A 19,414-nucleotide genomic window follows, 5' to 3' on the forward strand; every position below is an offset into this window, starting at 1 on the left:
TGAAACTCATGAGTGTGTGATGATGATGTTATTTGGATGCACAGTAATATTTTTGACACCCCCCCCTCCCCCCGGTTGCAACATTTACTTTCTTTCAACGTTCTTGGTGTTGTGCCTGATTTCACGGCAAGCATCTCTAAGTATTTATACTTCTTCCTTACTCGGTGTTGGAGGTAAGTTCCCACTGGGTGAAGGGAGTGACTGCTTCGCGCAATCTCAGCCCCGAGCATCGCACTGTCTCCTAGAAAGCTTCAGTTTGGTACGTTAAAAAAATATATATCTATATTTGCCAGTTTGGTGGGAAACAAGAGTCTTGCTTTAACTTGGGTTTTTTGAACTCCTAGCGACATCAAACATAATGTATTTGTTTCCCTCCTTTGTAGCTGTGAGAGTTTCACATACGTCTGTCATGAGTATTGCTGTTGACAAATTTCCCCTTTGTTGCTCGCTTGGTGTGGTTATGCTTTGCGGTGTTAAAACCACCCGGAACTTAGTACTAGCTCTGCGAAAGATAGCAGTCTTCTGCTTGAGCAACCTTAGTGGGCTTGGGAGTCCGAGAGGGGGAGCGGCCGGCAGGGACCACGCATCTGCCGCTGGTGTCCCGTCAAGCTGCTTTATTGGATCTGAATGAGCCATTCCCAGGGTGGTTTCCCACACGGCTGGAGGGCAGCCCTGGGTGTTGGCTGGGGGCCTGGATTTCTCTGCACATGGGCCCGTCCGGGGGCCGCTTGGGCTTCCTCCAAGCATGGAGTCTGGTTCTCGGCGTATCGCAAGCCGCTCAAAACCCAGACCCACAAGTTCGCTCCCAGCACCTCCACCGCCTTCCCCTGGTCACGTGGTCCCAGAACCCACCTTGATTCAAGGGAGGGGACGTAGACCCCGCCTCTTAATGGGCACTCGTGGTAAAGAATTTGTGGCCATTTTAAAACGGCCACACTTAAAAAACACATTTTGGTATTTTGTGGGGGTTCATAAAATTACGTGACTGTGGACTTCGAGCATTTTTCAGAAGGGGAGGTGGAGAGAGAGAGATGGGCAGACGTCCCCCTTCACCCTCTACCAGCGCTCGCCCCTGCCCGGACAGAAGCCCCTCACTATCTGGCTGGAATTGCTCTGGGCCTTTCTGTGTGTGCATTTATGTGATGTGGTTTGTGATTGCGTAGACGGCTTTTATTTAACAGGAGAAGGGATGGGACTCTTGCTGTGTGATTTGCTCTTTTCCGTTAGTGACCTGTCTCGGCGGTCTTCCCGGGTCAGGCCGGCTGGGCCAGCCCCTTCCTGTCCAGCCTCTGCGAAGGGTTTCATACACGCACTTTACGTGACGGGCCCTGGCCGGTGGGCACTTACCTGCTTTCCATTCTTTGCGGTCGCAGACTCCTCCGCCTTTGCGAGCTCCCTGCAGAACTCAGCCCTGAGGGGGCGATGGCGGGTCACTGTGCCTGCACAACCCGGTTGTTGCTGCTGGACCGCCGCCCCCACCGAAGGGTTCCCTCCCGTTCCGGATTTATCTCGGATCCCTAGAACACGTCTCCCCTCCACTCGTACGTTGGTTGGTTCTGTTCACCATACTGCGCATACGCTCTGGGCCAAGTGCTCCCCTCCCGCCACGATTACGGGCGACACCTTTCTGACCAGGATCTCACAGTCCAGGAGACGGCAGGCCCCCCGGGGCACCTCCTGCCAGGCCAGTGGGGGGAGGGCGTGCGGGCTGGGGCCTCTTGTTCTCCTGGAGTTTCGTTAAGCCAAGGGGTCTCTTCTGGACACCGCGTTGGCTCGTCATAGTCGCTCTTGAGGGAGGGAAGGAGCCTGGATCCGGTGTCCGTGCTGGGGACTTCAGCTCCCGTTCCTGGCCCTGTTAATACAGCCCCTTCGTAGCAGGGGGACTGAGGCTCAGGGTAGGAAATGCTCAGGTCAGTGCAGCCTGCGGATTCCGGAATGTCGGGACGGTCAGTGCAGAAATGGTGCAGGCCCCCCACAGGTGTTGGATGCCCGGTAGGCCTCGGAGAGCATCGCTGAATGAATGGGGCGCCCGTAGCCCGCCGGGCCCGCTCCAGTGACGGGTGTCGCTCGTCCATCACGGAGCCGTTGGCGAGTCGGTCTGGAGCCGGTGCCGATCTGTTTTGCGCCCACCCTCCCTCCTCAGCTCGGCGCCCTGGGCCCCACTCCCGGGGTGCCGGGCCTGGGCAAGGCCGTGGATGCAGAGGGCCCCCTGCCAGTGTGACCCCGGCTGGCCCGATGGCAGCCAGCCCGCCCTCTGGGCCTCGTGGAAGCAGGTGGGGCGGTGCGGAGAGCCTCTTGCCGCAAACACAGCCAGCCCGGGCCGTGCAGTCTGGCACTTGGTGCCATCCCTCCCCCGCCCCTTCCCTCCAGAAAGAGGAGATAAATTACTTCCGGGGAAACTCAGATTAATCATCCGGTTCCCCCTCACGCCCGCGGGCTCCGCTCCTGGGCTGGCTCCTGCCGGCAGCGTGGGCTGGCCGCGGCCCAGCCTGCCCCTCTGCCCCGCGCCGTCCCTGCAGTGGGCCGGGGGTTCGCGTACAGCTCTGCTCTGTTCCCAGCCCTTTGTGGGATGATGGGAGAGACGTACATACGTCCCTCTGTTTCTGGAAAGCCAGATGGAGAGCAGGGGGGACGGAGCGGAGCAGGCACACCCCCCGGTGCTCGGGCCGGCGGGAAGATTCCTCTCGTCCCTCGGTGGTGCCCCGTGGGGCCCTCCCCGTGTGACCCTCCCGTGTGGCCCCAGCAAGCCCGGGGGCTTCTGCCGGCCTCCACGCGACGTCGCCTTCCCGTCCACTCCTCCCGTGGGACTCCTTCCCACGTGCTCTGACCTGCCAGCCGGCCCTCGTGGGAGTCCTGGCAGACAGCAGGACTCCCTCCCGGGAGCGTGAGAGGGTGTGACTGAGAGTGTGTGTATGTGTGTGAGAGGGAGTGAGTGTGTAAGAGGGTGTGAGTGTGAATGTACATGAGTGAGTGTGTGTGTGTTGAGAGTTACCTTCTGGTGGGGAGGGTCACCAGGCTGGACCGTATGGAGGTGCCCTCGGCCCAGGTGATGGCACGTACGTGTGTCTGGGCCCCATGAGGGCACCTGGCCAGCATTTGGCCACAGCGTGGGGTAATGTGCGGGGGGCAGGTGTCCAGACCCTCGGGTCAGCCGCGGTGACGGGTGGAAGATGGGGGTCACAGTCCGGGGCAGGCCAGGAGTTAACCTCCCCCCTGGGGCCCTCCTTAGCCACACTGTGTTCCTAGGGAGGAAGCGACGTAGGTGCACGGTGGGTGTTTGGGGCCTCAGCTGCCTCCCTCCCCAGGGTTTGTGGGCACGCGGTGGGTGCCCAGAGACTCAGCTGTCGCCCTCCCCCGGCCGTGGAGGTGCACGGTGGGTGTTGAGGGCCTCAGCTGCCCCTCTCCTGGACCAGGACCACTGCACTCGCAGCCCCAGTGTGCCCCCTGTTGGGCGGTCCTTCGAGGAAGGGGCATGAGCTGGTGCCAGCTCAGGGAGGCTGTGCCTGCCTCTCTACCTGCTGCCCTCCGTGGCCTTCCAGAACCTGTTTGTGTCCTGGCTGCGTCACCCGCTCATGGAATCCCCGTGTCCTGAGGACTCACGCCCCCCCCACCCCGCCCCCGCTGCCCCCAGGGGCACAGTTGCTGCGTGGACGGAACGCCATGGGCATCTGCTGGAGGGAAAGGACAGGACCGGCCAGGCTGCTGCGAAGGGACCGGCACCAAGTGTGGTTCTAACTGGACGGCCCAGAAGTGCCCGCTTTTCCCAAGGCTGAGCTGCAGCCTGGGGGGTTTCTGGGCCCCCGGAGGATGGAGCAGGAACGAGGGAGGTCAGGGTCTCCCGCCAGCAGGGCGGGTGCGGCCTGTGGGCCGAGGGCGTCCCGCTTATGAGCGAGGACCCGGCCGTTTGTGTGCGCCGGCCGAGCGAGGTCAGGCTGGGGGGCGCCCCGCGCGGTGGCCCTGGCCCGCTGACCGGCCGTGGGGTGGGCTGGGTCCCCTCTGCCCTCTGCTGTCTGCAACGCCGTCCGGCTTTCAGTTCTGACGGGTTCTTAGCTCACCCTGCCCCCCGCCACGACTGCACTTCACCCTTAGCGTGACACCATGAGGTCAGAGTGAGGAGCAGGATGCGGCCTTCCCGCTCCCCATCTCCGGGCCCTCGTGTTGGCTCACGGAAGGCGCGCTCCCAGGGAGCCCGTCCTGCGCCCCACAGTCCCTGCCCTCCTCCCCGCACACGGTGGGGGCGGTTGGGGGGGGCACGGGGCAGGTGCCCCGTGTCGTCCAGCAGTCCGATCTCAGGCCGGGTGAAGGGAGTCAACGATGCTTGCGCCGTGGCCCCTGCCGGCTGGCATCCCGGTGCCGGCCACCCCTTGCGGTGTCCCTTCCCTTTTGCCGATGGTGACGGGGAGCCTCCGGATGGAACCCGCTTTCCCCAGGGCCGTGGGGCTTGTGGCGGGGGGGAGCTGGGACCGGAGCCACATTTGCCGAGCCCTAATCCCGGGGCCTTCGGAGGCCCCCTGGGGGAGGCGGCTCGAGGAGGCCTGTCCTGGCCGTCCGGTCGAGGACACAGATGCTGCACAAATAGTCACATGCCACGAAGCTGAGGCCGTGTCAGCGCCCCGAGCTCTTGCTTAGAAACCGGAAAAGGGGCCAGAAACACCTGACAGACGGTGTCATTGGACACAACGGGCTCCGTGCTGGGCTCACCCCCAGGGAAGACAGACTGGCAGGGGGTCAGGGATGTCGTAGGGGAGGCTAGTGGGGTCTCTCGGTGGGGGAGGGACGATGACCACGAACCCCCGCCAGGTGCGCCCTCACGTCTGTTCCCGCATGGGACCCTCCACTGCCCATAGGGCAGGGTGGGCAGAGCCAGGCTCCAATCCAGCCCCCTCTAGCTTCAAACCTGCCTGAGTTGGGGTCCAGGGGTGCTAAGGCCCTGCGGCAGGCCCCTGGGGGCTCGAGCAGGGCGGTCGTGCTGCCCGCCGCACAACCCCAGGACTCTCTCCTCAGGGACCGTGGTGGAGCGGTCCCCGCAACGCCGTGGCATCGGTGCGGTGGCGGCCGGCGAGAGCCAGGGCCTCCTGGACGGGACCGGGCCCTGATGTCCGCAGAGGAGTGATGGGAGCCACCGAAGGGGGTCACAGGGCGGCTTCAGGCACGAGGAGCCCGTCTTCCCCGTGTGGCAGCGAGCCTGTCCTGCCCCCAGTTGATGTGAGCTCCAGGGCTCTGCCCTGTGGCAGCCCCGGGGTGCCGGAGGGGGACGGACTTGGAGGCGGTCTGAGCGCATTTTCCACCCCTGCCTGTTTGCCTTGTTCCCACAGTTTGGTCACTGAAGAGGAATTTCTGTCGGAGCCTCCGAAGGCCTGTTTGTTTTCCGACCTGCTGGGCTGACCTTCCTGATGGGGCCACGGAGGGCTGGTGGGAGGAGCCTTGGCCCTGGGTCGGGTTGGGGGGGGGGGCTCTGCCCCCCCCCCCTCGCTGGTGTCCCTCGTCCTTCTTGCTTCCCCGAAGCATAGGAGGGAACTAGTAAGGACAGGGCAAGGGCTGGTGCTTCCGCGGGTGACCGTGTGGCACTCTGCTGACACGGGACAAGTGGAGCCCTGGGGGGCAGTGGCCGTGTCTGCCGGGACCAGGGGTGGGGGATCCTCCTGAGGTTTGCAGCCCAGGGGAGCAGACCGCACACGGGCCTGAGGTACCTGAACTCACGGAAGGGCGCATCTCTGAGAGCAGCGAGGTTACCGCACGCGGGAGGCAGACGCGCCGTGATTCGGGGACCGCGTCATGAGCTCCGTGTGGCCCCTGCCTGTCCGAGTGGACGCGGGTTCGGGGCTGGCGTGGATCAGAAGCTGTGGATGGCTCTGTCGTGGCCCCAGCCGGGTCCCAGCCTGCTGGGGCCACTCGGTGTGGTCACTCCCCGTGTCCACCCGTCCTCGCTCTCGGAATCAAGGGTGCCGGCACCCAGGTTATTTATGACTCCTTCTAGCTCTAAAATTAGACGGTTCTGAGAATTTTGAAGATGTAAACCTTGGTGGTTGTTTAGAGAACTCGTCACGTTTTCTTTTGGCGGTAACGGTGTTGACTCAAGGGTGCAGAGTGCCCGCCACTTGGCTCTCCCCATTGGGTTTGTCCGGCAGCCCGCAGACACCTGGCAGGATTTGGCCCTGGTCTCCGTTGAGAGGAAACGGTGGGCTGTGGGCCTTGGAGGGTGAGCCGTGGCGTTCTGGGGCCGGTGGCGGGGGTGGGGGGTGGCGCGGGGGGGGGGGGGGAGGGAGTCCCAGCACGCGGATGGAGTCCCTACAGGAAGGTCCGTATTGTCCCCGCCGGGGCGCCGAGGGCGCAGGCTGCGTGCCCCACTTCTCTCAGCAGCACTGTCTGGAACCTGGGGCCTTCAGCGCTCCATGCGTGTGTCACAGGAGGGCCACCAGTGAAGGCAGGGGGGCGGACAGGGGCTGTGCAGGTGAGCGCAGGGCAGGGACAGAGCCGCCCAGATCAGCGCCCGTCCTCAGAGATCCCTGAGCCCAGGGGCCGATGGAGCCGGTCACCGTGGGGGACGGCGCTGATGGTCACCTTTCGATGAGGTAAAGGTGCTGCGATGCCCCCACCCCTGCCGCCCGGCGCCTGGGGTCTGGTGGGAGCCCGTCGCCCGAGAAGGGGACCCGGGGTCCCGGAGATGTGGCAGGTGGACGGGACGGCACAGGTGTGCACTCCCTGGTGATAGAGTCACGGAGGGCACTGCTCTGGCTTCGGGGCCCCGGGACTCGGAGGACTGAGGAAAAGGTCCTCTCCCACGGGGCCTCTGTGACCAAAGGCACCTGATGGCTCCAGGTCCAGGGAGAAGGTTCAGACAGCCCACGAGCTCCTCCCCAAGCCCTTAGGACGGGGGCAACAATCAGCCGTCGCGCCGTCCGGCCGGGATGGGCAGAGCCGGGGCTTCAGAGGCAGTCTTCACCCTCAGCAAGTGTCTGAGAACACGTGTGGCCTATTTAGGGGAAAGCAAAAAGCGAAAAGCAAAAAACGAAACAGAAGGAGTGGAGCTTGAGCCCGAGCCGGACACAGGTGCCCTGTGCAGGGGGTCTGACTGTCAGGGCCCCGCGCTCGTGCCTTCTGGGCAGACGTGGGGGCTGTGCGCCCCCCCCCCCCCGACGGCTGGCCAGCTTGGTGTCCGTGTGGCCCGCTGGCGGTGGGGCCGCGCGTGCCCCGGGCGTGCCGGGCTGTGAGGTCACTCCCGGGGGGCCGCTTTGGGGTCTCGCGCCCTGCAGTGTGCCGCGGGGCGGGGGCAGGAGCCCCGGTGGCGTGGGCACCCTGGCTCTGAGTCCCCAGGGGCTCTGGGCAGATGGCTTTCGGAGTGGCTGTGGAAGGTGCACAGGCCGCCCCGTGTGGTTGGTGGCCGCGCCGGTTGACCAGTTGGCTGGTTGTAAAACGTGTCCGTGGCGCCTCCGGGCCCCGATCCGGGCCGTTCGTTTCTGCTTTGGCTCCTCGGTACGCCACTCGGTCCCGCGTTCCTTTCCAGGCTCCTGGTGCCGCCTTTTGGGCACAAAGCGCCTGTGGCTCCGCCCCCCGGGTGCTAGGACCTGGTTTGCTCCCCGAGACCCCAAGACCGCCCAGGAGTCTGCCGAACGCGGTTTTCGGCTCCCTGGGCTCCGCAGAGCCTGAGTGGGACGTGGGTGCCCGCTGCCCCCAGCGCACGGTGGCCCGCGTGTGGCGAGGGTGGCGCGGTCTCACCGTGGTGGCGGTGGCCAGGTTTTCACACTGGCGGCCTCAGGCGCCTGAGCGGGCGCTGGGCGGGTGCCGAGACGCGGCCAGTTCCCTCTGTGTCTCCACGGGGTGCTGAGACGCGCAGGGGGGAGGCCCGCCCAGCTGTTGTGGAGGGAGGAGGAGGGAGGGCTCGCGGACTGTCCAGGGAATGTGCCCCGGGCAGCCTTTGCTGGCAGAAGTCCTCTCATTGGCCTCAGCGAGGCGGTGACCTCAAGACCTTCTCCCTGGGGACGGTGGCGGGGGGGTGATGCTGGTCTCAAACCAACGGGCACCTGTCCCCAGAGCACTGTTTCCTGGGGGCGTTCTCATCCTCACGGAGGCACCGAGGACCTTGGTTTCTTAAGAAACTGCCTTTTGACAGGGAGGCTGTGTCAACGGGAGGGAAAGTCCATGGAAGTTCTGTCCTGCCAGATGCCTCCCAGGCCCTTCCCACACCTTTTATAAAACTTCAAAGGATAATTTTTCTTTTTTTTTAGCTCTGGCACAGGGAGCCCCTGGCCGGCAGGAGGGGTTGCGTTGGGCCTGGATGGTCTGGTGGCCTTTTCAACTTGTTTAGCAGAGGCCTGTGAACATGTCCCGGAGGGTTCTGGAAAACAGCTCTCCCCCACCAGCGATGGAGAAAACAGGTTTGCGAGCTGCCCATCTGGGAAGAGCACGGCCAGCTACCGGGACGGGGCCCTGAAAGCCCAGCCGGGACCTCTGGTCCCTCCCCTGGCCACCGCCCGTGCTGGAACCGAGTCTCAGAGATGAGCCAGAACTGCATGCCATCGCTGTGGCAGGTGAACGGGCGGCTGGCACCGGCCGTCCCTTCCCACGGCCCGAGTCCAGGTCTGGGCTCTGCCAGCGCCTGAGCCCGATGTCAAGTGGACAGACGTCCGGCAAGGGTTGTGGGCAGCCTGTAGGACGGTCGCCAGGGCCGCCAGCTTCAGAGGCGCCGCCCCCGCCGTGCGAGGGGGTGACCGCGCCGTGTGGGGGGCTGGGTCCTGGCAGGAGCCGAGAGCCACCCAGGGAAATCACAGAGGCCACAAGAGGCAGTGATCCTGTCCACGAGCGGAGGTCAGTCTGGACCGAGAGTGTCCTGGGTCCCCACGCTGTCCCTTCCTCCGCCCACCCCTGCATCTATCTCCTTGGTTACAGCGACAGGAGTCTGTGGCAAAGCTGAGTTGTGCAAACGGACGCTGGCGGCAGAGGTCTGGGATCGAGGTGACATGGTGCCTTGCAGGCAACTGAGGGCGGGGGCGTGCTTCGTGCTGCAGAAAAGCAGCTTCTCCTTGTGGCCCCGGTGTTCTCGGAGCCTGGCCCGGGCTGCCGCCTCCCCCATCCCAGCCCGTCGCCGTGTGGGGAGGGTAGCCCACGGGATGCCCTCTGCACCTGCCGCTGCCCTGGACGCTCCCCTCCGGGCCTGCCCTCTCGGGCACGGGGTCTCTGTCAGGGCCTCGCGGGGCACGCACTGAGGCTGCCCAGCCTCCGGGGCCCCGACGCTCTCCGGTGGTTATGCTGAGCTCCCAGTGAGGCAGCTGGCTGCAGGATTCCTGGGATGCGGGAAGGGGAACCGAGGCTGGGGGTCCTTTCTCACCTCCACATCCTCCACCCCTGTTAGGAAAGTGGGACTTGCCTTTGGAGCGAGCCTCGGGCATGTGGTGAGCCCTCTGGGGCGGAAGGCTGGGGAGCCGACGAACTGAGTAGTTGAGGAGGGCCCAGGATCCGGGACAAGCCTGCGTGAGTCCACTCAGTGGGGGCTGAGTTTTTAGTAGCAGGTGTCAGAGTCTAATCCAAGTTGTTACGAACATAAGGACGGACGTATTGGCTCATGTGGGCGATGGCTTCAGGCACAGCTTGATCCAGGAGCAAAAGCAGTGTGGCAGGAGTCTGTCTCTGCTCGCTGACGCTCCCCTCAGCCCTGGCAGAGGGCTGCCTGAAGCTCCTGCTTCATGGTCCCCAGTGTGTGGGGCCAGCAGAGAGGAGAGGATTCCTCCTTCCCAAAGGAAAAGCCCCAGGATGGAGCTTTGTTGGCCTGGGCCACTGTCTGGTCCACCAGGGCACCGACCATCTGGGACCAGCTGGTGCTGTGGCCTCATTGGCCTGGTGGCAGGGGCGGGGCCAACCCCCTACTCCCTACCCCCACCCCCATCCCCACAGGGAGGTGCCGGGGCTGGGCTCCCCTAGCCTGGGCATCGCCCGCTGTGATGTGGAAAACGTTGGGGTTCAGAGCCTGTGGCCGAGAAAGAATTCTCGGGACGTCTTCAGTGCGAAAAGGTGGCTTTATGAAAGCACGGGCACAGGTCCGTGGGCAGGAAGAGCTGTGAGAAGCGGCTGCTTACCCACCGCCAAGTCGGGAGGGGGCTGGGGACAGCACAGGCCTCCAAGGGATTTGGGAGCAAGGTTTCCAGGGCCCCGAGAGGGCTCGCTATTGTTGGGAAAAGGCCACGTATTACCGTTTAGCAAACCGTCAGTCACGAGACCTTTCAGATGCGTATCAGGGGACTTTACGCTTGGAGTCTGATTGCTACCTTGTATCTTGGGGGGGTAGAGGCGAAGGACGTCTCCGAAGGGATTTTTACGCGATAAAGGACACTTACAGGATCCCGGAGGTCGGGATGAGGTCAAGCTAAGATTGCCTTTTGCCCTTAGCGAAGTGTCATCATCGAGGCAGCCGGGCTCCCAGAGGGCGGTGACTCTGCCTGTCCCAGGGACTTGTCCAGGGGCTGGACGCAGTGAGGAAATTTGAGGTTTTCCTTCTGACTCTAAGTTGGAGTTTGTTTTCTCCGCGGGGACTCCCGGGGCCTCGAGCTTTCCGTAGGGAGCCGCCTTTGTTTGGGGCAGGTGTGTGGACAAGCCCGTGGTCCTCGCAGCCTGGAGGTCCCTGCTCTTTCTGATGTGAAGGAGGGAGGCCACGTTCGGGCCCGAAGGCCCCGGGGCACCGCTGCCCTTCTCGGAGGAGCCCCCGCCGGAGGGCCAGGAACTTTCCGGAAGGGAGGCAGGGACCTGCTCGTCGCTCGTTCTTCGTTCTGCTCTGTCTTGTAGGCAGAGGTCTTCTGGGGGCAAGCGAGAATTGCATCTTTGCTGTAAACAGTTATGGGACAATCGTGTGTTAATCGGGCGACGAGGGGGATAAAACGCGCTCAGGGCGCGTGGGGTGTGCGGGCTCCAGCTGAATCCACGCACGGTCAGTCTGTGTTCCGCCACCAGGGGGGTCCCACCGGCCCCGCAGCTGCCGGTGGACGAGGGAGCCGGGCAGGCGAGGGTTCGTTCCTGCGGCGGGAGCTGGGCCGGGAGCACGGCTCTGGGGGCCGCAGTGCACGTCCCCCCAACACCCGGCGTCTGAGCTGGTTCTGAGCCGCCTCCAGCTCCCCTGAGCCCTCCGGGCGCTCCTGGGAAGGTGGGGTGCCCTGTGCCGCTCCTTCCCTGCCTGTCTAACCCCACACCTCCCTTCCTTTGCCATTTCAGCTCAGCCAGCAGATCTCCTGAAGGTTCTAGATTTTCACAACCTGCCTGACGGAATAACAAAGACAACAGGTTTTTGTGCAACGCGGAGATCTTCCAAAGGCCCAGATGTCGCTTACAGAGTCACGAAAGATGCTCAGCTCAGCGCACCTACCAAGCAGCTGTATCCTGGTAAGAGACGGGCGTGTGTGTCCTCGCTGGTGGGTGGTGGTGAGGGGATGTGTGTTCTGGTGGAGGGCACGGCTCTCCCCTCCTGCCTCCCGCCAGGGCGCAGAGCCGGAACCCCATGTGGCGGGAGAAGCACCCTTGATTTTCCAGGAAGCTCTTCTGAGGAGGCTGGCTTGAGCTCGTTATAGTGAAAAAACCCAGCAGCCACCCCATGAGCCCTCACCACCGAAGGTGGGGGCATGAGGCCTCGTCCGTCCCCCTCGCTATTCCAAGCAGGTGCATCTCCAGCTGTAGACAGACTGCCAGGACCCCAGGTGCAGAAAGGTGATGGATGGTTCTCCGGTGAGGTGGAGAGAGACCCAGGGTCATGGGAAAGGAAGCCCTCGCACACAGAGGCTTAATTGGGGGCAGTGACATTGAGAGACGCATGAATCGAGCGTCACGGCTCCCAGCAAGAGGGTGCAGGCTTTTAATGAGAGGTGATTGCCAAGCGCCAGGCCTCTGCTTTTAATGACGCGCCCGGCACGGGGAGCGCCGTTGGCTGCTAAGACGTGGAATCCGAGTCGTCCCGGGCCCCCGGCTGTGGACCGGTGTGGCGCCCCCTCCCCACGCCCCAGAGTGAGTTCAACCCTCTGGGCTGATCTGGCCACGGGGAGACAGCCGACGGTCGGGGTCGGTCGATAAGCTCTCCCCCTGCCTTAAAGGAGCCCTTTTCGCTTCGGGTCCGAAAGGGGCCGGGGCGCCAGGCGGATCCGTTCACCTTAGGAGACGCCCTGTAATTATTAGAAGACTGGGCGTCATCTGTTTGGTGACCTGGCTGTGACCCCGACCTTGGGCGGCCCTTTGACAAATGGCGGTGTCTCTGCTCCCGCGTTCCCCCCCCCCCCCCCCCCACCGGTCCCGAGGGACACATTCTTCCGGGGGCTGCTGTCTGCTCCCTGGACCCCTTGGACTCAGCCGGCCTTTAATCCGTGGGCCCTTAGGAGGCTGTCCCTGAGAGGGGCCGGGTCGGCCCTTTACAAGAAGGTCACTCTGGGTAGATGAGGTCAGCCAGGGACACCGCGTCCCCTGCGGAACCGTCAGGAGCCCACCTCTGGGTCAGGGCCCCCTCGTGCTCCCGGCAGACGGCCGCAGGGGCCTCCGTGCCCAGCATCCCGGGAGCACTTCCTCACCTTTGGGGCTGAGCCTAGACACGCGTCTTAGGATCGCCCTCGTTCTCGTCTTCGCCCAGAAGCTGCCTACATCCTGCCCCACGTCCCCTGCCCTAGAGAGACTTGGGGGGCTGGGACCAGAGAAAGGCTCGAGGCGGAGCGGTGGGGGGCTTCCCCAGGCCCCGGCGGCTGCACGGAGCGTGTGTGATGCTGTCCCCACGTGAGGCCTCCTGGGGAAGCCAGGTGGGCCGCCTGGGAGGTAGCCTGCCGGACGCCCGGCTCGGGGGGGTCTCTGTCACGACAGACTCCTGGGGTTTCTTTCCTTCTGTCCTCCCGGCCTCCTTACGTCACGTCAGAGAGATCGCATGGACCTCGGAATAGAGACTAATTATCGGAGGTCTGGCCTGAAGTCAGGAGTAAGACAACGGCATGGTTTTCAAGCCCTCGTTTTCCCTAAGCTCTCCAATTAGTAACTTGATTACACAGTTAGCGTTTAAACGCTCTGACGGGGTGCTCTGGTTGCGATTAGCCTGTGGAGTCGAAGGAGCCCAGACAGAGCCAGACAAAGCTGGGGACTTGCCTCGGGCTGATTTGAGCAGGGGTTTCTGTGGGGTCCCTTCTCTGAGTGTGGAGCCGCTGCGGTTTGCTGACCCCTGTCAGCCAGAGCGGCCCAAGGACGTTCTTCCGGGTCCGTGTCCTGTGCCCGTGGCCTCGGATGTGAGGAAGCACACGGCTTCTGTCCCTTCTCGCGGAACCTCTGAGCGAGCCCGACGCCGGACGTCCTTTCCGCTGTGACGCCCGCCTCCCGGGGCGGGGGACAGTGTGGCTGCTCGGAGACGCCTGGGTCAGCTGGGCCGGCCGTGTGGTCCGGTGGCCACGTGCACGGTTTTAAACGTGTCTTAGAGCAGAGGGAGGCCGACGTCCAGGTGATTACTTCCATGAGGAGAAGGCCCCGGACTTGTCTGCAGCGGGTCACCTGGATCCTCTGGGGAGCAGTGGCCCCTTCACAAGCCGGTGGCCAAGGCTCGCGGGTATTTGGGAGCCCTTGTGGGGACTCTTCCTCCAGCGTGGGCCAGACACGGGTTAACCCAGGTGCCCGCCTCGCCCGCTCCTTTATTCTGCGGCTACGTACGAGCCTTCCGCAGCGCAGGCTTCTCTGGGGAGCCCGGGTACCGTCGGGGGGGACCGCAGGCGGGCAGCCTGGTGCTGTGTGCACCTGCTAGCCGGACAGAGACTCCTCCCTGACCCTCAGAGGTCTTCCTCGTCTCCTTGGGCCCAGGGGTCTGGGTCCTGAGGTCAGTGGACCCGGGACGGCAAGCGGGGACCTGTCCCGGCAGTTGGCCCTGGGTGGCCCTGATGCCGTGTAAGCAGTCTATAGGGATTAAGGCAGAGCCCAGAGCTGTGACGCTTTGGGGGGCAAGCCGGAGAGGGTGGCGCTGCTTGCCTGGGGGTCCCCGGGCCTCGCCACTCTCTGCTTGCAGGAGGGACACCGTGTCAAGGAAGACAGGCCCGAGACCCTAGAAGATACCATCATGGATCCCCCGTGAACGCAGGAGACCAGTGTGTCCCATCAGGCTGCCCCCACTTCCTGGACGGGCGTCTGCCCTGGGGCCCCAGTGACAGGGGCTCCTTTGTCCATAGAACCAGCTCGGCCACATCCACACTGTGCCCTCTGAAGGCTTCCGGAACATGGCACGCTTCCTCATGATCACGGGCCCCCTCCTCTGTTCTTGTGCCTTGGATCGGGGTCCCCTCTCCATTTTGTCCTCCACCTGGTACCCTCGGGGCCCCTGAGACTCCCTTCATGTTCCAGATCCGAAGCGGGGGGGGGGGGGTGTCACAATGTGCCCCCACCCCCTTTGGCCTTCCCCCCAGACCTTCCCTCCTGGTGGGCCTGGGGCTCCGGATCAGCCTCTGTCCAGCAGAACATCCTGTCCGGGAGCTGTTGGCGAACGAGGATTCAGTTTAATAGTGATGCCCTTATTAAACTCCTACTGTATACTCAGACTGCCCCAGTGCCTTTGGGCCTCGGCAAAGTACACAGGAAATGACTCAAGGAAGTCATCCCTTAAGGAAGTCATTCATCTGCCCTCTGTCTCCACCTTAGGACCCCCCCCCCCCACCTCCCTGAGTTGGCCTTTGGGGGCTGGTTGGTTTCACTGGTTGAAGCAGCCACAGCGTCTTCCTGTTGGCTCGCCCTGGCAAGATCTCCGCACCCTGGGTCCTGCAAAGGTCACAGAGGCTGCAGCAGGCAGTTTTCCTGCCCGCCCCTCCCCCCTTGGCCTGGTGCCCTGGAGGTCCCCTTGTCCCCAGCATGTTACCCTGCAGCTAGCTCTCTGCTCCACTGAGCAGAAGCAGGGGCGGTGGCCTGGCCGTGCAGCTCTTCCGTCAGCAGAGGGCGCTCACGGATAGCTTCTGGGCTGGATGCGGCCCCCACCCCAGCCCTGCCGCCCCTCGGACCTTGGGGCGGCTGCTCGACCGGGTTGCCATCCCAAGGAGCAGTGGGTCTGATAACAGAGTCCCTCCGCGTCCAGGTCCATGAGCCGGGTCCACAGCCCCGCGTGACGCGTCTCACCCCCATCCCCACCCCCCGCCCCCGTCAGTCAGAGTGTGGGTGCCCACACCTCTCCGGGTGCCGCTCCTTCCGGCCAGTTCCGCAGAGCGTTTCTGCGTGGCTCCCCTGTGTCAGGACCAGCCACGCTCTCTCCACGCCCCGGGCCCCGTGCAGAATTGCGGGCTGCGCCACTGTCGCGGCCAGAGAATGGCGCGTGCGAGTGGGGAGGTCGGGAGCACACGGAGCGGGCCTGCGCGCACTCAGCGGGCCGCGTGGGTCTGGCTGTCAGTGACCTTGTGTTGTTTCCGTCCTGAGATGTAAAGTGTGTTTTCTGCCGTTAACATACAGGGTTGGTTTTTTTTCTTTCTTTTTTAAAAGTTTGGGTTGAAGTCCTTTGATTTCTTTCTCTCTTTCTTCTGGTTTGCATATCAACCGGGAAATGGCAAAAAGTATGGTCCCTGCTTCTCGCCTTCCTTTCCCCTGCCCTCTCTCCCCCTCCCTCCCTCCTGCAGGCACCAAATGAGACACAATCTGCCAGGTCCAGCTTTAGGAACAGTGATGCATCTGGAACAGCCCCTGCTCAGAGGAAGCTGACATTCTAGGAGGTTCTAATTAGGATTTATATGCAGATGTGTTGAGGAACTCAGGAGATGACATTGAAAGCTCACAGCTGGAAGGAGCAATCAAGTTTGCCTTTACTGAGCTTCAAAGAGGATGGGCTCGGTCACATGGTGATAGGGAAGGGCTACAGGAACAGTTTGATCAAGGGGCAGATGTGTAGCAGATGGCTGTGCACCACCATATGCGTCCGAAGTTGCCAGGTCCCGAGCTGGTCTGTTTGCAGAGCTGCGGCTACGTGCAGCTGAGGGCTTCCTGACTGCCCTCTTCCCTCTGTCTTCTGTTACAGCGTCTTCATTTCCCGAGGACTTCTCCATTCTAACCACTGTGAAAGCCAAGAAAGGCAGCCAGGCCTTCCTGGTCTCCATCTACAATGAGCAGGGCATCCAGCAGATCGGCCTGGAAATGGGTCGCTCTCCGGTTTTCCTCTATGAGGACCACACAGGGAAACCAGGGCCAGAGGACTATCCCCTCTTCAGGGGCATCAACCTGTCGGATGGCAAGTAAGTGGGCACAGCTCGGCAGCCCAGTCCTGCCCCCGCTGGAGGGTCAGGGCAGGCCGCCGAAAGCCTGCTGGCTGCTAAGGGACCTCACGGCAGGACGCGCTTTATAAAAAGCAGGGTAGGGCCAGATGCGCACAGGCGGGGCCAGGCAGAGGGAGGACGGGGCTCGAGTCTGGAGGCCTGGGTCCTGGTCTCGGGTTGCCCTGCGTGCCTTTGGGGAACGCTTTCTTCTCCCTGGGCCTCTCTGCTTCCCCTGTGTAAAATGCGCTAAAGTATCTCAAATGCCAGGCTCCTGGTCTCAGCAGGGACGTAAAAAATTGTGTGGTTATACCCGACTCCTTCCAGAAAAGATGTAAGATACCCTTAAGGACACAGACACATCAGAGGCGGGAGCACACGATTTAAAAAAAAAAAAAAAACAAAAAAGACAGGTCTTTCCAGAATTCTCTGCTGGGGGCATACCTCCACCCTGGTAGTTTGAAAGTCAGCTCGTCCGTGGCTGACACGTCTGAGGCCCTGTGCGTGATCTTCGAAGAGCCTCGGGATGTGGTCCCCGTGCTTCTCGCTGAGAACTTCACACAGGCCCACCCATCCTCCCCCTCCCCTGCAAGCGCCGTCTTCTCCAGCAGCCCGCAGTCTGCCGGAGGGTTCGGGGGGCTCTCGCGAGGCAGGGCCACTGTGTCTGCCTGCCCTTGACCCGCTGGAGAGCCCGTGGAAGGTTCCAGAGCCCGTGCCCGGGGCTTCCCAGGGAGCTCACGGGTGCAGACAGCTGACCTGGTGAGAGGTGAGAGACGCGGAGACCTCCACGGCCCGAGCGGACCTCCCAGGGCCACGCCGTGTGGCCGACATCTGCACCCAACCTGGTCTGATGGCAGAGGCTCAGCTCGGAGCTGCCCGGCCCCGCCCTGACGGTGCGGGAAATGGCCGTTTGCCGCAGGGCCGCCTGTGCTGGCCTTCCGCGACACGGGCCCCCTTCACCCGCTGGGTTGTCTGTTTCTCTGCAGGTGGCACAGGATCGCTCTCAGCATCCACAAGAAGAACGTCACCTTGATCCTGGATTGTAAAAAGAAGACCACCAAGCCCCTCGACCGCAGCGACCACCCCGTAATCGACGTCAACGGCATCATCGTGTTCGGAACCCGGATCCTGGATGAGGAAGTGTTTGAGGTGAGACGGGGGAGGGGAGGCCGGCCCACGCGCCCCCTGGGCCCAGCGCTGGCGGGTCGTCACTGCTGGATACGGCCGCCGCGGCTGCCCGGCTCCCCCTTGGGGACGCTGGCATCCCAACACGGCCATGCTTCCATCGGCCGAAGCCTCTACTGTCCCAGGGGGGTTTGTGGCCTGTGGGAGCGGAGAGGCCCCTTGAGGACAGCAGTCCCCAGCCCCATCCAGGGGTCCAGGGACAGGCTTGGGAAGGACACGGGCTTCGGTGAGCGGGGCATGAGGCTTGTGGACGCGTGCACGGCCCTGCCTTCCGGTATCTTCGGCCGTTCTGGGGAGGGGGCGGCTGTGACCGGGTGGACTGGGGGCCAGAGCCGGGCCGGTGCACGGGAGCTGCCGGAAGGCACGGACCGTGCCACCTGCGGCCTGGAGCCCAGCTTTCCGGGAGAGCGCCTCAGGGACGGGGAAGGGGCTGAGTGGAGCATCCCACGGAGTTCTGCATCTCTGTCCTCCCAGATGGGGGTTCAGCGTCAGGCGTTAAAGCACTCTGTCCCGCTGGTGACCAGGGGCAGGTGACCAGCGGTTTCCGGATGCCCCGGGGGAGCGCGGTGGCATCACCTGGGGACCTTTTAAAGCACAGACGTTCGGGCTTTGCCAACTGAAGGCGCTGGGGCAGCAGGCCTGGGATCTGTGTTCTAGAAGGCCCTCAGGAGACCGGTGGCCCCTCTAGCTTGGGTGACGTGACAGCCAGGACCCCTCCGCTGGACGTCTTTTATGTTTTGCTTGGGCTTTTTGCGGAGGGAGGAGGTTCAGCTGCCCCCAGGGCCCTGTGGCTGGAGCGTGTTTGCAAGCGGCCGTGCTGGATGGTCTCTGAGGGCTTTGCCAGCTCTCGGGGCTCGCCCGTGGGGCCCCCAGAGACGGGAGGATGAGGCGGCATCTCCTGGCGGGACTCCCCAGCGCCAGCGTGAGCTCCCTGCTCACACACTTGGCCGCGACTGAGAGGTCGGCTCTGTGCCCACCGCCCCTGTGCTCCCCCCTGAGGTGGGGTCTCTGGGTCGGTGCATCTGCTCCGTGACTTGGAGACCCCCCACCCCCCTCGCCCAGGGCTGGACGGGTGTTGACCGGATCCGGGGCTCTGCGGGGGCCCCCGGAGGGCGAGAGAACACACGCCGGCCACTTCCGTTTCTGTGCCAACGGCAGTGCCATCTGCTGCCGATTCCAGGCTCTTCCGGCGGGGAGGGTGGTCACACTGCAGCTTTGAGCAGGCGAAGAATGTGTCCAAAAGTGTCATCCTTCCGTAAAGTCATAACGGGGCGTGTGGCATCACCGCAAAACATTCGGGGACGGACGGCGGCCGGTCCGCTGCAGGCTCCCCGGGGCCACGCCCCCTCCTCGCGCACGCGCTGGATCTGGGGCCTCAGGCAAGTGGCTCTCGCATTTCCCGGCCTCGGCTTCCCCATCTGTGCAATGGGGTCACGGATCGTGAATGCAGCCGCGGCAGAAGTGGCCTGAGGTCAAACGTGATAGCGCGTGTCACGCTGTGTCCCTCGGAGTAGGCGCTCGACGAGCGTTAGCTGCTTGTTCTCGATTTTAGTTCAGCGCCAAGGCAGGTGCGGAGGGGGGACAGAGCCCAGGGGCATCGGACGCGATGCACCAGCAAGGAAAGACCAGAACGGCGGCCTCTATGGGAGGGTGGGGGCGGGAGGGTCCGCAGAGGGAAGGCCGGGGAGCCAGTGCGTGCAGGCCGGTCCCGGGGCCCTGCGGGGTGCGTCCTGGGAACGCAGGGCGGGGTGGGGCCCGGAGCCTGCTGGAACCGCCAGATTCTGCAAGTTACGGAGATACACCCTCTGGGCGCATTTCTGACCAGACTTGCCCAGAAACCCGGGATGAACTGTGAGACAGCCGGGGCCGTGAGCCAGGCGGGAGGCGGCTGTGGGGTCCCCTGGGGAGCTGGTGTCAAAGGCACGGGAGTCACACAGACTGGGTTGAGCTGTCGCTGGTTCAGGTCGCCTGCTGGTGGCAGGATCCGGGTAAAGCAGATGAGCCACAGGACGCTCGTTTGTGTA

General features: G+C 63.6%; 1 protein-coding gene across 3 annotated transcripts in view; it reads left to right on the forward strand.

The window, feature by feature from the left end:
- The window catches only part of COL5A1 (collagen type V alpha 1 chain), a 148,116-nt gene that overhangs the window by 24,638 nt on the left and 104,064 nt on the right, over positions 1-19,414 (forward strand). For all 3 annotated transcript variants that reach the window (XM_053204424.1, XM_027051684.2, XM_027051685.2), the window contains exons 2-4: positions 11,197-11,364; positions 15,974-16,187; positions 17,192-17,354. In XM_053204424.1, coding sequence (XP_053060399.1) covers positions 11,197-11,364; positions 15,974-16,187; positions 17,192-17,354 — 545 coding nt within the window. The remainder of the gene's footprint in view (positions 1-11,196; positions 11,365-15,973; positions 16,188-17,191; positions 17,355-19,414) is intronic.

Source organism: Acinonyx jubatus, chromosome D4 (assembly GCF_027475565.1).
Source record: "Acinonyx jubatus isolate Ajub_Pintada_27869175 chromosome D4, VMU_Ajub_asm_v1.0, whole genome shotgun sequence".
In the NCBI taxonomy this organism is placed as follows: Eukaryota; Metazoa; Chordata; class Mammalia; order Carnivora; family Felidae; genus Acinonyx; species Acinonyx jubatus.